General features: G+C 38.8%; 1 protein-coding gene across 1 annotated transcript in view; it reads right to left on the reverse strand.

Annotated features, from left to right (window-relative positions):
• Window positions 1-21,206, reverse strand: part of LOC149205026 (uncharacterized) — a 247,398-nt gene that overhangs the window by 45,642 nt on the left and 180,550 nt on the right. Inside the window, exon 6 of the mRNA XM_089394867.1 lies at window positions 6,767-6,859. Within this exon, the coding sequence (XP_089250993.1) occupies window positions 6,767-6,859 (93 nt within the window). The remainder of the gene's footprint in view (window positions 1-6,766; window positions 6,860-21,206) is intronic.

Consider the following 21,206-nt stretch of genomic DNA (forward strand, 5'->3'; position numbering starts at 1 on the left):
TAGAATTTCTTTTAAATATTTCCAAAAATCAACAAGTTTTCACAAAACCTAGATAATAATAACTTTCAATAATATGAAGATTGTAAATCTTACAAAGTAATATATCCTAACCTGACTCAAGTTAAGAACAATTATACATATGTGATATTCCCACTTAGCAACATTCCTAAGGGAAATGTCAATTTTTGGCCAGTTTTGAATTAATTCGAATTTGCACTTAGGAAGTGTGGGTTTAGAGGCCCCACATGTATTTTTTATCAAATGTGAGCCCAAACATTAGAGGATGGAGGCGAAAATCGAGTCACTAGTGGGCCACTCAAAGATAATTGTGGCCCACATGGGAAACACGCTCTCATTGGAGTGAAGTTGGTCGGGAAAGTCGAGCTAGGCCCACATGGGCATCTTGGAGGCTCTTTTCGATAAAAAGAGCAAGAGGCACTCATTTTGGTCATTCATTCATCTTTCAGAAAACTTGTCTTTGACATAGCATGCTTGAGCTGAAGCCAAGTCTGCAAGTGTTGTTTAGCACACGAGTGTTTCTAAGCAGAAATCTCAACCCTTGCTTTGGTGCACTTCAAGTGCCATCCCAAGGAGGTTGTTCCATCATTTTCAAATTGTTCCAGCAGTGGGAGTGCTGGGAGTGAGTGTTTGTGGGGAGGATTCACTAGCAATAGCGCAAGGACTGCGCAGTGCTTGGAGGAGCCACACTTGGGAGTTGAGGAGTGAAGGGAGTTTGGGCCTGAGATTTGAGGAGAGGTCTGGGAGAGTATTTGCTTGGAGATTGTAGCTATTTTTGGGACTATTTGCAGCAGGATTGACAAATGGGTCGAATTTCCCAGCAGCAAAACCATAGAGGGAAAAGAGGGCCGAAATTTCAAGGTCAACCATAGGCCAATTCCTTTGTGGGTTATTCTGGGTATTTTGTGGAGAGACCGAGGTTAATTTCCCGGAATTTTCTGAGCACCAAAGGAGGCCCTAGCAACAGACCTTCACACCCAGTAGTGTATTTCTGGGCAATTCAGTGCAAAGCCAAGAGATAGAGTAGCAACATACCTGAGGGGGACTTCTTATTGTTCATTTGGGCTTAGCTAGCTTGCCTTGAACAAGCCTAGGTGCACTCTTTCCAACACCTCATTGTATCCTCTTCATATTCTACTAAAATGGCTCAGCAATGCATTTTTTGGTACATATTCATGGTTTGATTCATGTGTTTAATTTTTGAGGCTTTTTATCTATGTATTCTTTGTTATTTACTATAAAAAATCCCTAGGAATATTACAGTGGTATCAGAGCGTGATTTTGGCCAGTTGTGCGGTCTAAATCACGCTAATGCTCAAGTGTTATTGTTGGCTAGAAATCCAAACGCTAAAACACTAGTCCCACATTTTTCTTCAGATCGAACGTGTGCCCAAAAATGTCTCAGCAAGAGAAATTTGAAAATTTTACTAGGAACCTCGAGAGACTGGTGGGGCAGCTCGAAGAGTGGATGTCAGCAAGGGAAACAAGAAGAAAAAGTAGTTGTCGACCTACAGATGAAGAAAATAAGAGCATGACTATTGAACGAAATGCTGGTATCAATATTGCAAAGACGAAGATGGGAGGCGAAGGTAGTGACGAGATGAGAGAGAACATACCCATTGAGGAGGGAGTTCATCTAGATACATTCCAGCCAGTTGAGCATGAGGCTAATGGCATGCAGGAGGAGCACGAGGATACACCTAGTGTGACGCAGGAGTCACCTCTGTTGGAGTTTCCTTTGGTAGCCCCAGTAGATAGATTGGTGGAGGCAGTTGAGCACACATCCATTGTTGAGGTATCCCTTGATGAGGCACCTAGGTCTATGACAGAGCTTCCAAACTACAGCCACCTACAGCTGACTGATGAGCATGTCTTGCATGTTGGGTTATCTATGTAGGAGGAGTCGGAGGCTCATGTCGAGCGCATGATGGAGGAGGATGTGCAGCCATTCTCTGGGCTAGCCATTAATGAGGGGCAACATAGAGATAGCACGTTGGTATTTCAGCACAGCTCGCTTCAGAGGTGCCCTGACAAGATCTACAGCGTTATCAGCCCACCCTTGTGCACTGGATTGAGAGAGGCGGAGTTGTCTAGGCATACCAAAGGGGATGACCAGGTTAGCAGCATTGTTAAGTCACCTTTGCCCATTGGACAGAGTGAGATGGAGCTACCTAGTCAGATCTCATGTGTTGACCTGGATAGCGGGATGAGACAATCGGGGTTGCACAGGGCGCAACATCTGCATGTTGGGGTTGTTCTATGTGCAGGAGTTTGTGCATTCGATCCCTCTCTTGGGGTTGGATGGCAAGAGATTCTATGTTGGTACCCTATGGAGTGGGCTATGGAGATGGTGGTGGACTCGGGTGTAGCTCAACAAGAGCTTCTAGGCACTAGGGATACCGGAAGCCCAAACTGGCATTGGGATCTGGGTGGGACTACCTATCATTTCCCAAGTATGTTGGTTGACTACGACCTGGATGGTACAATTGACCTAGCAGTTGAGCATGCACATTCGCTAGGGGAGTCTCAGTCAGCACCAGTGGCCAACTAGTTTATGGACAAACTCCTTTGGTTGTCTTGGTATGACGTTTGTACATGGGATCACGAGGTGATTAACATACTCTGGCAAGAGTTTGTCAGAGGAGGTGGCATTGATAGGCCACCAGACGGTGCCTTGCATGGAGCTGGGGACTCTTCACTTTTGTGTGGGGCACATAGGGCGCAGAGGAGCAAAGCGGTAGTGGCATCACTACTGACAGATGGGGAGATTCACTTCTCGTATCCCTCATGGAGGATTTGGAGTGAAGATCCATTCATTGGGGGGTATAGTGATGCGATGGTGGAGGTGATGATACCAATCAGGTGTGGGCCAACACGTAGAGACACAACTCTAGGCCATCACATCCAGGGATGTGTGGGAGCATCTAGCATTGCGCAGTGGACTACAGGTGGACATGGAGGTTCATGGTGGTGTACTGTAGTGTGTTGGATTGCATTGTAGAATAGGAGTGCCTTACATCACATTGAGTACATGCGGGAAGTGACTAGTGCCTTGACATAGACAGGACACAGTACAGGATGGTATAGTCATAGCCGGGGGTATACAGTGGTGTACAGGGACAGGTTGCGTCATACAGTGGCATGTCGAGGAGTACGATGATACTTGGTGGTATGTGGTGACACATGATGCAGCGTAGTGGGCTCTTCGAGTGTTTCCTCCAAGGAGACTTATGGACCAGGGCATTGGGTGTACCAATGGATGCAACTCACCTAGGATCGATGAGGACATTGTTGAGCATCCGGGTACACCATGTTTAACAGAGACAAGGCTTCGAGGGGGTTATCAACAGATCTAAGGCGGAGAGAGTGTCGTCCGTAGGATTACTCTTGAGCATTTCGACATACTTTTGATCATACCCTTTGGGACATACCCACCCATCGTCCTCTAGTGTTGCTTACAGTCAAAAAGTGTTTGGTTGTTGCCCCTTGACACTCTCCATTCAGGCAGCAGGGCATGGGAGGCTCACCCTAGACAGTTGGATGAGACACCATGTGTCATGAGCCGGGAGGAGACTCTCTAGTTGAGACACTTGGTAGGTGCGCGAGTTGTCGAATACAGGCTTAGGGATGGCGTGGTTGATTGCCAATGTAGCATATGTTCCACCCCTGGGCTCACACTTGAGGGACGGTGGATTGTAGGCTTCGTCTACAGGAGGGTACCTAGACTCTGAGCAATGTCCAAGTGTATCATCAAAAGTTGGGATAGCGGATTTCACTACGTGGTTTGGCAGGAGCAGGGCAGGTTCGCATGCGTGGGACATAATCCTGATACTTGGGGTCCACCCAGGGGATACATACAGGGGTCAGAGATGAGAGCCAGATGGGTTCTAGCAAGGAGCAATGCTACGCAGCAACATCTTGTGAGGAGTGAGAGCTATGAGCTCCCCGTATGTTTGGTGGATCCAGGGATCTGGTTAGCGAGTGGATTACTCCAGGGATCCGCTTGACAAGTGGATCACTCCACTTTGTGATGAGCAGGGTCATGGTAAAGGGCGATCCAGTTCACATTAGGTTTAACACATGGGAGATCATTGAGAACTCCACTACATGGCGAGGCAGACTTATCTTGTTATGGCTCAGGGTTGAGATTGGCAGTGAAGGGGTAGATATTGGCATCATGGAGATGTCCCGATAGGATGAGCTTGGCTCTCACAGATTTTTCGCCACTAGGTCTCAAGAGTGGAGGATACAATTCGCACACGATGAGGAGTATGTCATAGTCAGAGTAGCACAGCATCAGCATGGTGGCACCACACTAGTAATAGTAGGGGACCAGAGCATCACAGCTCTTCACAACTCAATAACCTTTAGGGATGATTTGGCTACTACATGGGGAGACCATGCAGATCTTCCATTGGGCTTTAGCGAGTCACTGATGGAGTGGGAGACTTCATTAGCATGGCAGGTGGGCCAGCAAGATGATATCAGGAGAAGCTCACGTGAACGAGATGTTATCTCTGCAGGGACTGCGTTTTTCTCTTTAAATATGGTGAATGTGGTTTCATGCTTGTAGATGTCTTTAATAATTTGGCCTTGGGTCTTTTGTATGCATAAATCTTCAACAAGAGTCTCGACTTCTTTGTCTCGATGAATGTAGCTCTATAATAGGCTTATAATACCTTTAAATAACTTGGTCCAATTCTTTGACACAATCTTCAAGTTTGACTGATGATTGAACTATACCTATGACTTTGGCTTATTTATGTCAGAACTGTAACTTTGGATCATAGAAGTATGTCTGCAAATTCTTTCAAATAATCTTAATACTGCCTCCTTAGTTCGGTCTTGGTTTCCTTTTGTAAGTAAACCCTTTGTTGGACTGTTATATGATTCGGTCCCTTATTGTACAGAACTTTGGATCTTTTGAGACTAATTCAGGCCTTAAATTTTATGCATAGAGGTTTGATCTACTTCACAAGAGAATCGGATCTATCTAGGCTTGTAGTCTAGACTTTCAGCCCTTATAAAAAAGGTGTTTCTCTTATAGTCCTTTTCACCTTTTTACCCAAGTTTGCGGCCTTAATCACTTACAAGATTCCTAGAATTTTGTTTTAACTTTTTAGGCTTGACACTTTTTCTAGATAGTTTGTCCTTTAGTACTAATGCAAATAATCCACTTGTGATCTTCAAGCTTCCATTATGCTACTATCCTTAGCTCTGATACCATGTTGAGAAATCCATTAGGGCAGCATTAGGGTTTCTTATTAATTTGATTTCTCTTTTACTTGACAATTTCTTGTAATTAGTTATTACATCTTATTTTTTATTACATTTACTCATCAAGATAATTGCCAAAACTTCAAAGACAACAAGAGGACAAAAATGTAGGCACTTAGCCAGGGCAAAACCCATCTTTGAGGGTAAAACCCAGTGAAAACTTTTCTTCAATCATATCAAGTTGTGACAATCCAATACCCTTTGACTTAGACCCAGAGCATCCTCTATCCATCCTCTATCCTTTTTATTTTCTTTTATAATAAAAAATTATTTTGACAAATACAATTATGAAGACCAACACTAGTTACATTCTTCAACATGGAGGGTTGACTTGAGGTCTTTGTGGCAGTCTTAGTCTTGGTCTTGGTCTTGGGTCTTGGGTATCTCACTTTGATATGATTCTATAAGAACAGGATTTTCTTGGGTTTTCCCCCTTGTGGAGTTTTTCCCTGGCTTGGAGCCTAATTTCTTGTATCCTTTGTTTTTTTTGTGATCTTCATGTTTTGTACATTTTTGGTAATTGTTTGATGAAGGAAATATAATTTTAATAAAAATCCAACAAACACTCACAACTATTCATCAAGTTAAGGGAAATCAACCCTAATCTACAGCATATTGATTTCTCAACAGGAGGACCATTTTCCCAAAGGCAGTGCGAGTTGCAGTTGGCCAATGCGAAATGCTGGGAAGGAGTGCAAATAGCATGGAGAGGCCGAGACTTTCTGCAGAGGGAGACTTTGTGGTTTCCAGGTTGATTTCGCCGAGAGAAGATATTTTGTCGGAGCTTTGCCAGTTAGAGGCAAGCAAATTTTAATTCTCAATTTTTGCTGATGATTAATAATAAAATCCTCATCTTCAGAACTGGTGTTCCCCGCACTCGGGTTTTCACAGGGACTATTGTCCAAAATATCGGTATCTAAATTTTCATGTGTGCATTATTTTCTCAGTTCCTGTAACTATTATTATTGGTGAAAATTGCAGTAGTGATTTTATTCGTTCTTTGCCGTGGTTAATTTATGAAGACAAATAATCTGCAGTAAATAGGAGAATATTTTCCAGTTGCTGCAATTAAGGAAATTTCACAAAATGATTTAATTTCTTTGGGTCTAACAGCACTCAAATCCTAGCATCATCACATGCTAGGCATTGCATATTCTAAACATTGAGGTATAGTAGTTTCACACTACAAATCCAAAGATTTTTGGAAAATTGACAGAAAATTTCTTGGAAGGTTGTAGCTAGACACAGACCAAATGCAGGCAATGGATTTTCACATAACATGATGTTCAGATGGGAAACTGATCATAAGCATATATCAATGCCCACTCAAATAGGCACCTTCTTATTGTCAGTTACAATGCCTTCCATGGACTTTTTTCTACAACCAAAAAGTATCAAGATTCAAAAGTTAAACAGATAGTAAAATAAAAAAACAAGAATTGGGTGAAATGTGTGAAGAGTAAGCATAAACCTTGAGCTGTGCCGGATCAGAAACCCCAAGCAATCGTTGAATGAATGTATTCATGGCCTCTAAAGCATCTTCTCCTGCAGTACTAGTCAATTCCTGCATAAAGAAAGTCATTCAGTTTTAGTAAGTAGAAGCAACCTCCATAACACTTCTCTACTCGATAAATATTGAAAAACAACTGTGTATACATTAAAAATAAAGGCTAGAAAAAATGATTTCATGTATATATAATTGTGCATCACAATCCGCCGAGCAGAAAATTTTAAATAGATGGTTGAGGGCCAAATAACAGCAACAAGTAATATGGAGAATGATTCTCTCATACCAACCATGCCACAGAAATAACCAAAAACACCTTATTTTTGGACACTACATGGTTATGGAAAGCACATTCCAAGGCTACCCTTCTACTCATCAATCACTATTGCATGGGGAGCAAAACTAGATTAGCACATGCACCTTTGCATCAGTGCACAAATAAGAGAATATCATATATGTACTGCCATGTACATTTAGTTGCCCTTAATCAAATTAGCAGATTATAAATTAAAACAAGTTCCATGGAATTGTGAAAAACTGGTGAACTGAAACATCTAAAATGTGAGGACTTAAAAGAAAGCATTAGGATAATCCAACATAAAACACCACTACCATCTTCAACAAACTGTAACGTACATTAAATATACACATACATAATAATTAAGAGGCTAATGAATGTCATACCCATTCTTACATGTGACTATGCAATGTATATATGCATAATGCCATGTGCTATTGTAACACAACATATTCATTCATTTATCAATATTTTATTAATTGGATATGTGTGTGTGTGTGTGTGTCTATTTTGTAAGAACAAATATGGCTCATTACATGTGGTGTCTATTATAGCAAAATCTAACACCTTAGTGCAAACTTGCAAAGCCTCACTAGGTGACCTAAACCAAAAGCAACAATGGGAGTGTCACAACTATCACCTCAACAGCTACTCCACTCGTTTTAGTGATGGACACCACAATCCAATACAAGAGAGGCTTCCCTAGTGGATCTTAGGAATCAAATAATCCAATCAACTTAAACTAAGTGCCCCAAGTTTTCTACAACAGTTTCTACCATAGTGATAGGACATGGATAGTAAATTAGGGTTTAGGGTGTATTTAAGAGTAATTCCCAAATTTTGAGTTCAAAGGCTTCTATGGCTCTCCTAGAGGCTTAATTCAACCAATAGATGCTCAAGATAAGTTCCCAAACACAAACACAATCAAGAAATTACACTTGGCTATCATAAACTAGCTTGATAAATCAAAAACTGCAGCAATCTAACAAATTTATGACAGCAGCAAATTTAGCCATGGAAACTATGATAATAAAATATTAAATGAGCGCTATGAGTAACAAAAGAAAAAATTATAGCAAATTTCTACAGTTAAAAAGTTATATAACAGCACTTAAGGCTCTAGACGTCAGCGCTAATTAATGGCTGGAAAATGTAGATAAAATCTAACTTTTACTTACCGAATGCATTCCAAACACTTCATAACCCAAATACGTCAATGTCCAAGTCAATAAATACTGAAAATGTATGATTTTGCTGTAACAAACCCTAATTTATGCTAAAACAATAAAAAATTATTTTAAAAGTATAATTGTTTGTCACAAGGGAGAGAAGAATAGTGCCTTCTTAATCTAGGACTAATTAAGTCTTGGAACATACAAAGTTAGGGAAACTTTGAAGTAGATACAAGGCTCAAAAAAAGCTACAGCAAATTAACCTACTTACCTTGGGGTTTTGAATCGAGATTCTCAATTTCCAAAAATGAACCGAGGGAAGGAGCTAACATGCTACTTCCTCAAAGACTTGGAATAAGGGCTTGTTTAACAAGAATAATCAAACAAATACTATGTTAACATGCTTAATACATGGCCCACAAGGCTTTAAATTGACAATGAATGGTTGTATTGTTAAGGAACTCCTTGTGAAAAGGTCACCATTTCAAATCCCCCTGTGGGTTAGCTAACAAGAAGAATGCTTTGTTAGAAAATCAAAAAGCCAGAAAGATTTTCTTGTTCTTGATAATTACTTGTGATATTTCTTATTATTACGATTCTTTATGTCTTCCTTCTTTTAGTTCCACAAGCAATTACCAAAGCAGCAACACAAAACAATAGACACCAGATGTAGTCACTATGCCAGGGAAAACCCCCCCTTGAGGGGAAAACCCAGTCAAGAAATTCTTCCTTTCAATAGTATTCTTTGAGACTCTTCACCCTAGACCAAGACTAGACCTTCCCTCCACACCAAATCAACCTCCCAGAATTTGACCCCTTTCCAGTGAATTCAACTAGGCAGCAACTTCCAACAACTGGTTGCTTCTAGCAACAAAGAAACTAGGAAGACTTCGATCTCCTAATCCAGAGCACGAAACAGAGAGGGAGAGGCACCAAAATTTCGGTTTTCCCTTTCTCCTTAGACTTCCCCAAACTCGCATTCACTTCGGCTTCCCGGCAACAGACTCCGCACTTTTTCCCAACTACAAGAGATATCGAACTTCTTGTGAGTGATTGTGTTCCAAATGACTTCGACTTGCTTGTATTTATAGGCTCCATATGAGGTCGAATAGGGTCCTTAGGCCAACTTGATGTGGAGGATACATAAATCATATTTGACTCAATACTTAACCCTTTTACATGATTCAAAAGCCCAAGAAGGGTCTCTTTAAAATTACAATGACTCTATTGGCTCAAAATAAATCCTAGAAGTCCTCAATGGGGACTTTGACCTAAAACAAGGTGACCCAAGCATGAAACCGATGTTTTAATAAGTCACAATAATAATAATTCTTTTCTTTATTCTTTTGACAAGTACATTACAAGATGACTCAAATACATTAAATGAAGACCGAACCTAGTTACATTTTCTAACACTCCCTCTTAACTAGGGAGGTATTCATCATATAAAAGTACAGTGGAAGATCTCAAACTATATGAACAATGAAGAACTTTAGGCACCGGAATGCCATGGAATAGATTCTTGACCATGGAAATCTATTCATTGGTCTCTCAACAATTTAGACACCGCAATACCACGGACTAGATTCCTGACCAGGGCAATCTATCCAAGTGGGAATAAGGTGGACTCAAGCTTTCAACCCCTCTAGGTACCATTAGGCTTACTTGCTAACCACCAACCCAAAGATCCAGGTGTGTATCAAAAACAGAGCTCTATAATCAACACCACCTTTGCAACTTCGGGACCTAGACATCAACACAATGTGTCGGCCAGATGTCCTCCCAGGAAATGCTTCACTCACAAAGCCTCAACACTCCTTGATACAGCAGATCAAGGATGACCAATCTCTCCCAATCAAACTTATTGGTAACCAGCATGCTATCAAATCTTTCGAGAGACTCACTTGTACAAGCACAACCCCAATCAATAATATACTTTCACATGTACATAAACAAATACAAACCCCCAGGGTCTTTCAGACAACTTGATGTTGCTTCTCAACTTTTCATAGTAAGACTATCAACTGAATCTCTGACAGAAGATTCCTCAATCATACACTTTCCTTTTCTACTTCTCATGCAACAACGTATCCTCTCAAATTCATTCCTCAATCAAAACTAAGCTATGCCCGCCCTCTCAACCAGGGAGCATCTCTTTATCCAGACTCCCTCTTATTCTTAGGGAGATCTCTTCTATTCAGGCTTCCTTAGGGAGATCAGCTTCTTCTTTTCGTCATCAAAGAATCTTTCGTGGCTTCCAACCATTTTATCAGAGTTATCATCATCCTAATCATGCTTATCACATCAACGAGCATCTTCACCATATTAAAGATTGTGTACCTACACCTTAGATAGCAAGTACAACCAAATCTATAGAAGCATGAAGCTAACCATATCAGAATCACAGAAGCATTTCAACTTTACATATATTAGATACCAAAACAAGAGACAAATACTCTTCAACATCTTGCTAGGGACTTTGTCATATACCCTAGACTACTTCATAACAACTTTTATTTCATCTAGGGTTTCAATGTTTCTTCCAAAGGTATGGCATACCTTACTTCTACATATAGAAAACCCTAGAAGTAATTCAAACAAATATAGATCTAACTACTTTTCAAAATTCATATGTTAGACTTCTCACTAGGGTTTCATACAAATCCTAGATTTCAAATAAAAGAATCAATCAAAACCAATCACAGCTTAGTTATTAACATGACCAGCTTCCACTAGGGTTAGTTGCAAACCCTAGATATCCGATTAACATCAATCCCAACCAAAAACTCAGATTTCAACAATCTTACACAAATCTCAAATTATCATATTGTCATTATACATCAGAGATTTTTACTTCTACTAAGGTTCAACTCCAAAACCCTAGAATTCCATTTTCACAATCTCAACAATCATTAAATAGATCTCAGATTGTTCTATTACACATACTAGAGAATTTACTTCCTACTAGGGTTTAGTTGCAAAAACCCTAGATTCCCAAATATCATTATCCTAGAATCTCACATAAGGATTTATATTAAATCCTAAGACTTATGACCATCAATAACTAAGTCCACACACATATCTAGGAATTCATAATTATTCATAAGCATATCGTATGTCTAAAACATTAATACATTTGACCTAGACCAAGCTAGGGTTTCAACTGAAGGGACATATCTATATATGCCGAGATTTCATCATCATGCAAAGACATTTCATATCATGTGATAGTCAAACCCAACTTCACAAATATCAATATACATATAACAAACTTGATTAGACAATGGTTTGATTAGACAAAAACATATAACAAGGAAATTGTTTCTAAGACATTATAAGGGTCTTGCTTACACATTCCACCAAACCCTAATGAGTTAGGGTTTCAACATAGGAACATAGCAAACCCAACATACCAATATTTCAAAGGTTTGGGATTTTAGACCTGATCATTCAACCCTAACAAGTTAGGTTTTCCTAATCATACCAAAATCCCAAACATGACATCATCAATAAAACTTCAAATAGCATTTCACAATATCCCTAAGCAATTTAGGGTTTCAAACATTCATATTAGCATACCCTTAGGTTAGGGTTTTCTAGAACCTGTCCAGGGTTCTACAAAATTAGTTAAGAATATGAGTGGGGTGGGTAGACTTATCAAGTGATGAATCACCCAAAACAAGAATCACTATGATTCAATATAGCTAGACCTAACAATGTAGTAATAGATTGTCAAATGAATAATCCTTTCAATATAAAGAAATCCATGTATTTAAAGCATACCTTTGTTCCTTGACAAACCTTGTCGTAAGAAGTCCTCCTTCATACTTCTTGCAGAAGCTTTCCTAATCAAGACAATAGAGGGAGAATGGTGATTAGTATTTAATATAATCAAAACTAAATGAATACATGAAACCAAAAACTGAAAGGAAATGAGATACTTATCTTAGGGAGTTGTTGGGGGCTCCCTCCAAAGCTTGAGGGATACCTACAAACTTATAAAAACAATAAAAATGTCTTTTCCAAAATATGTTAAAACCTATAAATTCTAAAACATATAAAACAAAATATCTAAAGCTATAAGAAAAGGACTTAGTAGTGTAAGTCCCTAATGTTAGATTCTTCGAGCTTGGATTTCTTTGAGTCTCCTTCCTCAGCAAAGTTAGCATGATCTCTATCTCTCTTCTTATTCTTTGGATTGTCGGGACAGTCACTCTTGTAGTGACCCTTCTTATGGCATTGATAGCATTCTATCTTGGACATGTCAACTTTCTTCCTTGGTCCTTTCGATTTCTTTCCTTTATGTTGAGCAATGTAGGCATTTGATACTCCTTCAGGATTGGAAACTAATGAGATCCTTAATTCTTCCTAACTACAGGCAGTCCATAGTTCTTCAAAGGTGGGAGCTACCTTCCAATTGTTGAGTCCTGTAACAAATGCACCCCAAGTAGGTGGAAATCCTAATAGAGCAGTGATCACGAGTTCTTTGTCTGGAACAATTTCATCAATGGCCAAGAGATCATCCCTGATTCTTGTTATCTTCACAAAGAAGGATGCCACAATGTCTTCTTTAGTCATCTTTGTGGTCCTTAGCTCATTCTTCAAACTTGCTACTTGACTAATGTTCTTAATAGTAAATAACTTTGACAAGGCTTCATACATTTCCTGAGCATGATCGATGTTAGCAATGAATGGGACAAGGTTGTCCTTTATTCCTTCTACCATCAAAGTCATGGCCACCAATTCTAATTCATTATATTTCACTTTTTCAACATCACTGGAATCCTCTGTAGGCTTCTTTACTTCTCCTTTGACCAAGTCCAGTACCTTGTTCTTTTCAATGATTAAGCCAATCCTCTTCTTCCAAGACTTGTAGTTAGAGGCCCCTTCAAGTTTGTTCTCTTCCTTGATTGCGTTAGACATCTTCCTTGGGTATAGTAGACTCCTTCCCTAAGATAGACCTTTTGAATGGTTCCTTGATCAAGTGCTTGAGACTACTTTTTTCTTCCTTCTTCACCAAAGCTCTGAAACCATGTTAGAAAATCAGAAAGGTAGAAAGATTTTCTTATTCTTGATAATTACTTGCGATGTTTCTTATTATTACGATTCTTTATATCTTCATTCTTTTAGTTCATCAAGCAATTACCAAAGCAGCAACACATAAAACAATAGACACCAAATGTAGGCACTATGCCAAGGCAAAACCCCCTCGAGGTGAAAACCCAATGAAGAAATTCTTCCTTTCAATAGTATTCTTTGAGACTCTTCACCCTAGACCAAGACCAGACCTTCCCTCCACACCAAATCAGCCTCCCAAAATTTTGACCCCTTTCCAACAACTTCGACTATGCAGCAACTTCTGACAACTGGTAGCTTCCGGCAATAGAGAAACTTGGAAGACTTCGATCTCCCAATCCAGAGCACGAAACAGAGAGAGAGAGAGGCACCAAAATTTTGATTTTTCCTTTCCCCTTGGACTTCCCCAAACTCGCATTCACTTCGGCTTCCCGGCAACATACTTCGCACTTTTTCCCAACTAAAAGAGATATCGAACTTCTTGTGAGAAAATGTGTTCCAAATGACTTTGACTTGCTTGTATTTATCAGTGTTGAGAACATCTTGATAACATCCCGATTTTTTCTTGAAATCGTGATTTTTTGGCTTAGCCGATGTTTTCTGATTTTTAAAGATATTTTTATGTTATCTTAATTTTGCCGATGTTTGCCGATTTTTACAATTTTTTGGTTTTCTAGACCCTTGCCGATTTTATCCCGATGTTGATGTTCGCAACATTGGTATTTATAGGCTCCATGTGAGGTCGAATAGGGTCCTTAGACCGACTTGATCTCCTTCTAGGCCAACTTGATGTGGAGGATACATAAATCATATTTGACTCAATACTTAACCTATTTACATGATTCAAAAGCCCAAGAAGGGTCTCTTTAAAAGTACAATGACTCTATTGACTCAGAATAAATCCTAGAAGTCCTCAATGGGGACTTTGACCTAAAACAAGGTAACCCAAGCATGAAACCCATGCTTTAATAAGTCGCAATAATAATAATAATAATTTTAGTCTATATTCTTTTGACAAGTACATTACAAGATGACTCAAATACATTAAATGAAGACCGAACCTAGTTACATTTTCCAACATGCTTAATGCATGATTCTTCCATCCAATAAATCATAAACCAATATAAAAGTTAACCTACTAGATTTACCATGCAATTATCCAATCTTCACCATAACCATCCATGAAAACAGATCAAACCCACATCAAAAAAGTCCCCAAGCAATTCACTCCACTAGTGCTCTATAGCAAACTAGAGAAAAGAATAGTAATCCAAGAGATTTGTGTCTCTCAAGTTGCATAATGATCCAAATAAGCTAAGTGCTCCCCCATTTATATTGGGGAAACCTAGTGATTTAGCTCTAATTAGGCTAAAATCCCCTGAATAACAAATTCATGATACAAGGTGGATAAGTCATCAAGACAACCCCCAATGCAGCCTCAAATATGAAAATATAATGATGAAACATGATAAATTGCCTCAAAAAGGCCACAAATGTGAGTGTAGAGGCCTCAAAAGGGTGTGTCATCCTCAAAAGACATGTCTCTCCATCAAAAGGTGCAATGAATGGTCCAAGGGGTATGTCTCATCATCAAAAAGCACAATCTCAAGCCCAAAGTTGTCCTCCTCAAGCCCACGTCAAGCAATAGGGTGCAACATCATCATCTAGGAGCAATATCCTAGCTCCAATTGACAACATCCAAGATGTTGGAGGTGGAGGAGTATCTCTAGGTGCATGCCAAGTCATCATCAAGTGTGCAACGTTCAACGTGAAGTGTAAGACTCTCCAAAGGGTGTGCAATCATCATCGATACCAAATGTAGGAAAAGCATCATCAACATCCTCCAAAGGACCATGATCATGTCCGAATCATCATCAAGTACAAACTCAAGGAATCAAGATAGACTAAAATGGACACAAGAGTCATTGAAGCATAAAATTGGACCATATTCAATGTTAAAGCCACATAAGTATAGCACACAAAATATCATCTCCAAAATTCAAACTAGCTTAAGACTTTATACAAGTTGCCATATTGAGGTACAGGAGGATCACCAAATGCCCGTTTTAGGTGCTCCCAGTCCTAGGGGAGGAACAGTTCCTAGGCCAACCCTTAAATCAACAAGTGTGAATAATAAGTGACATAGTCTGGGGTTATTCATGAGAGGTGTCATACTCTTATACATGGGTTATGTAAGATCGTCATTCTATGAGCATCTTTGTGGAGAAATCGCTTGCATTGCTTGAATTACCCTTTCCTCGACACTGCATCTTCCACCCTTTAGTTGGTATAATTCTTCACTTTGATTGGATTTCTTAGCAAGTTTTTTCATTGATTTCAATTAACTCCCCTTTTAAGATGGGAAGTTTATTGATCATAAGGGTTGGGATGTTTCCTTTAAGACCCTTTTACTTTGATAGGCATGGTATGCATGGGACTAGTGTGATGGCCTCACGTGAGGGGGTAGAACTCAAGTAAACTTGGCTTTTAAATATCATTCATCCTGGGCAACTTTTTTTCATTTTAACAATTGGCACATGATTTTAACTCCTTTGTGCATTCGCATCAACCTCTAGGCATTTCCAAGCTCCTCTTCTCATATAATGAGGCAAACGAGGAACCTATACAAGTGATTGACAACAACTAAACAAACGAAAGGACAGTGAATAAGGGACAAAAGGCAGATGTTAGGTATGGACGGATATCGACATGCTACCTCTATCAAGGCTTCCTAATCGTGCCCCTCTTAGACAATGGAAGAAAAGCCCCATGGAGCTTGCACTTAACTAGAAGGAAGAGACGACCACCAAGGTGAAATACGGAAACAAGTATAACTTCCAAGCATCATGATTCATTATCAGATTTCAACCCATGATCGTTACTTAAATGCCCTGAAAATTAAATGTAAGCACTTTGTATGAAACAGTGGTTAATGTACCTCATGGTCGTTGACCTACCTTCATTGGAAGAGCATGCTAATCAAGTGGATGAGTTGACCAATGAGTGGGTGAGAGGCATCTAAGAAGCTGCTATCTGAGGATCATGTGAGGCTGCTAGTTGAAAATCTACATCTTCGGAGAATAATTTTATCCTAGGGATACCCATGTATATAGATGGGTAATATTGTCAAAGCCACACACCCTAGCCAAAAAGACTGCCCATTGAAACCTTAGTTATCGAAAGTGCAGAGTAAGATAGTTTAAGGGCACAACTGTGTGAACAATGTTGCTGTTGTGGATCTATTTCAGATGCAAGTGCAGTAGTTGGCATGACCCCAAGAGGGGCATATATGTGGTTAAATGTATATTCAATTTGGGTCAGCCTAGCAAAGGAACCACATGTGCAATGAATGAGACTAAGTATATACTATATATAGAGGTTAATATAGTCATTATAGAGACATTAGCAGGACATGAGCATATGATTTGATTATGTTATTGTACTTGGGTAATTTGGAGGAGTTTCTCTATACTTCCTGTTTCCAAAGCTTCTTAATCAGCTCAATTGGACCTTCTAATCAAAAGCTATACCAATTTTAAATCAACATACCTTTCAAACCCATATATGATCATTTTGTAGACAAAATGTGAACATGGAGCACAACTCCAAAATAGATAAGAGAGATGAATTGTACAATAACTCCCTAAAAAATATGAGAACCTCCTCCAAATTACACAAGTACATCAAAATAATCAAATCATATGTTCATGTCTCCATAATGACTATATTAACCTCTATATATACCTATTCTCACTCATCACACATGTGAGACCTTTACTAAGCTGACCCCTATTACATATACATTTACCCCATTACATATAAATTTAGAACCATATATACTCCCCCTTGAGGTCATATCAGAAATCCAAGGAAATCCACACCACAGGAAAATCAAGATGAGGTTGGAGGTATACTTGACCAAAGTAGTAAATGTCCTTTAATGGATACACCCTGCATGATATTGGAACCTTTAATAAGTATTGAAGAGGACGCTGTAGGCAGAAGCACATAAAATATTGTTGAGTGCAGAGCTTTACACGTAATGTCAATCTAAGTGAAAGACTGCAATGATGACTGGTAATACTGAAAATCTTCTAGGAAGTAACTTTGCATTACCAGCATCGTTTTACAGTATTATTTGAGCACATGTATGCTATGTCTGCAAGCACCCAAGGTTTGGCAGAGTGGATCTGCTTTTAAGGTCTTCTTGACCCATGGTAATTCATATATGGATGAACATGGGGATGCTCATAGAGAGATGCTTTAACTTTGATGATCTGGTGTTTAAGTCCCATGTGATTTCAAACTCTGTGCACAGTCATTAGAAGGTAACTTGTAGGAGCATGAGCAACAAGACTTTGGGTTTAGGGGACATAACCAGTATTGGATCGCAGCCTCAGATGCTGTATTCAAACCAGCAAAATGGCACTGTCTTTTAGAGTCTTTCTAAGTACATTCAATGAACTTTTGAGTGACTTATTAACAGCAGTTGTAATTTTCTAGGTGGTTATTTCTGTTCTCAATCAGCATAATGCTTATTCTGAAAAAACAAACATTCAGCAGTATGAAATTGCGGTAGTTAGGGAGTTTATGTCTATGCTAAGGTGCCTGTTGTCCACACAGAGTGCACACCCAAGGCTTGTGGTAAAAATCCTTAACCCCACAAGGTGTGTTCTTTGTGGTGATGCTCAGAGAAGGGGCTGTCACCTAATTCCAACTCTCTCCGTTTAGGCTCTCTCCTAGCTAAGCCAAGGAAGGTGGTCCCTAAGGAAAAATTCTAAGGAAAAGGCTTGTTAAATCTAACAAGTTCTAGGAGATAGTTAATAAGCCAATTAGGCATTCACCATTCAAATAACTTGAAATATAACTTCAGATGAAATTAATTAGCAAGTATAAATATTTATGAGCATATAAATGCCAATAATGTAGATAAATCTTGCAAGGAAAGTATATGTGAGTAGATTAGTGTCAATGGTACATGCAAGAAATATATGCCCAAAATGAAATCACAATACTTGCAATAAAATACAATTTTCAAGTTACAACAAGTTGCAAGAATGTGGAAGGCTGCAAAACAAGTGTTAGTGAATCAAGACAAAACCACAATATCAAAAGATTAAATACAACTTTGAAAGATGAACAACTAAATGGAAATAGAACTTGCAAGTGAACAAAACTTGTACTTCAAGTGAAATTGCTCAAATATGATACAATGACCTCAAAGGAAATTTTAATATGAGCATGTAAATGAAATGGACATGTACAAGAACATAAAGTGAAGTGCTTGCAAGTAAAGTAAATGTAGATGCTCACAATCCAACTTGTATGCAAGGTGAACCAAAGTTGTAGGTGAGTGTGTGAAGTAATGTGGTCTTGGTTAATTTTATTAATGTCTATTCTAGAGTGTTACTTCCTCTCAATTCCTTCAACATGGTAAGGACTCGAGATGGTTGCAAGAAGGCTAGAATAGAGAAGCTTACAACTTCATTAACAATATCCACCTAGTTCATCAAAACAACCCACATGCCTTCGTTCCTACAACGGACTCGGCCATGCAAGAGAACTGCGAGGCCATCCGTTTCACCTTTCCTCCAAACTCAAAACTTGAGAAATTGAATGAAAGTTGAGCAAAATTTCCTAAAAGTCTATCAACCAAGCTTATGCTTGGAGGTAAATTTTAGAGAAGCAAAATTGCAAAATCTAAGTGAGATGTAAAGTTAATACAAGTGCTTAGTAACAAGATTGCTTATGAACTAATAGTGCCAATTATAAGTCAATAAAGTGTCACACTTGCATAAAATTGTAAGGTGTGGAATGCAAACAAGTTAGACTATGAAATGAACAATGAAATACCAGCAATGGGATGAGTTATATCAGCAATGAATAAATCAGATCTAAGCCAGTAAATCAGCTATGGAAATGAGTGTACTTCAATGTGCTAAATAGCCCAATGAAAAATGCAAATTAGAGATGAGATCTAGCATGTGAGTGAGCAATTAGATGATGAAATGAGCAAGTAAATAAACTAAACTAGCAAAGCAAATGAAACAAGTTAGTCACCAATCACCTAAAGATCCTCCTTCCAAATGAGGAGATCGGGATGCCAAGGGGAAATCCCCAAGCTCCCTCAAGCAGCAAAATTTCTTTTATTATTATTAGAAATGCCCTCTTATAGAGAAGTGAGGGACTTAGATCTTGAGGAGGGTTTACAACAAATGAATCAAGGAACAAATATCCTCCTCAAAATACAAGATGGAGATGAGAAAAATATTACAATTCTTAAGAATTACAATGAAAGAGTTCCTCAAGTGAGGAAACTCGCTTTTCCTCCAAGAGATCTTAGCTTTAAGGCTCAACGTCAAACTTCTTCAAGAAGAAAAATTTGTGCACAAGAGATGGATAAAAGGCTTCTATTCAAAAATCAAGTTTGGAAACGGTATCAAGTGTGTATATCTCTTGATATCTCAAGCCTCCACCTATAGATCCCTTCAAAATGCCTTCAAAACCCCACTCATCAAGCTTCCACAAGGAACTGTGTAAGCATCAAGACAACGATTAGTCCTAATGCAAGAAAAATCGAATCACAAGATAATGAGAATGTACACTTAAAAATACAAATGCCAACCACAAGAGTATGAGGACACCTCTGCTCTTGTTCAAGCAATAAGGGGTTAACCCTCTAACTAAGCTCTATAAATCTAGATCTGTCTTTGAAAGCGCATAAAATACAGTAGATTTTGATTTACAAATGAGACGTCTTAGAGATCTGGGGTAGAAACTCCCTTTTCAATCTTTAGATCAGACTTTGAGAGAAGTAAATCAATGTGGGTTCTTGCTCCTTTCGACCTGGGACTGGGTTCGTTCAACCAAAAACTTACCCCACACTGAAGATCTGCTTCAAAAAACAAATATCTTCTACACACTTGACAAAAACTTATTAGATCCACAAGGAACTAGACTACACAATGAAAAAGAAGGCTAGGGGTTTAACCAAAAACCCTCTAGTGCTTCTCCCTCTAAAGTGGTCCTCTAGCTCAAAAATTAACGCAAGATAGCTTACATTAATAGATCCAAATCTTGGCAAGTGGAAATAATAAATCGATTAGCACAAGTAGAGCATTAAGCACAAATTGAAACCATTATACCTTAAAAGCAAAAGAATAACACCACATAAAACAATCCCCAAAGTCTTTGCTTTATTAGATCCGAAAAAAATAGAGTACAAAATTTGCAAAGCCGCTAGCCCAATCTCGTCTAAGCATTACATCAGAATCATCCAAATGAGGAGCTCAAGGCTTAATTTATAGAAAAACAGGAGTAGATCCCAATGATAAATCTCATCTCCAAGTGATAGGTGGTGGTCCCAAGGAAAAACATTTAGATCCCATAAAGAAAATCGAAACCTTTAGATGCCCTATGCAGATCCTCAAGGAAGCTAGTTGTTTGCAACAAGTGGTAACTTGGGTGGAGTGGAAATTAAATGTTGGAGTGATGGGATACCCATTTCAAATTCATCCCAAGTCAAACTTAACCAAAAACCCTATTAAATATTGGAACTCAAATTGTATTCCTTGAAAAGTGAAATTTTTTGGAAAATTCGTTGTCCTTGAGGACCATCGAATTTTTTCTTGTGCTTATCTTCCTTGATGAATGGAGTCCACCTCACCTTTTTTGAGGTGAATTTCCACTTATTTTTTGTGCAACCTTGACTTGGAGAGAATTTTCACTTTCTCTCAATTATTAATTTTTGGTTAATTTTATTTGTCAATTTTACATCAAAACTTAGGAAAAATGGGTCTTGACGGGTAAATAATCATTTTTTGACCCTCATAGTGTGTCTTAGTAGAAAGTTGAGGTG

This window comes from Pinus tabuliformis, chromosome 1_2 (assembly GCF_031772625.1).
Source record: "Pinus tabuliformis cultivar Carrire ecotype Pingquan chromosome 1_2, CPIR1, whole genome shotgun sequence".
Lineage (NCBI taxonomy): Eukaryota > Viridiplantae > Streptophyta > Pinopsida > Pinales > Pinaceae > Pinus > Pinus tabuliformis.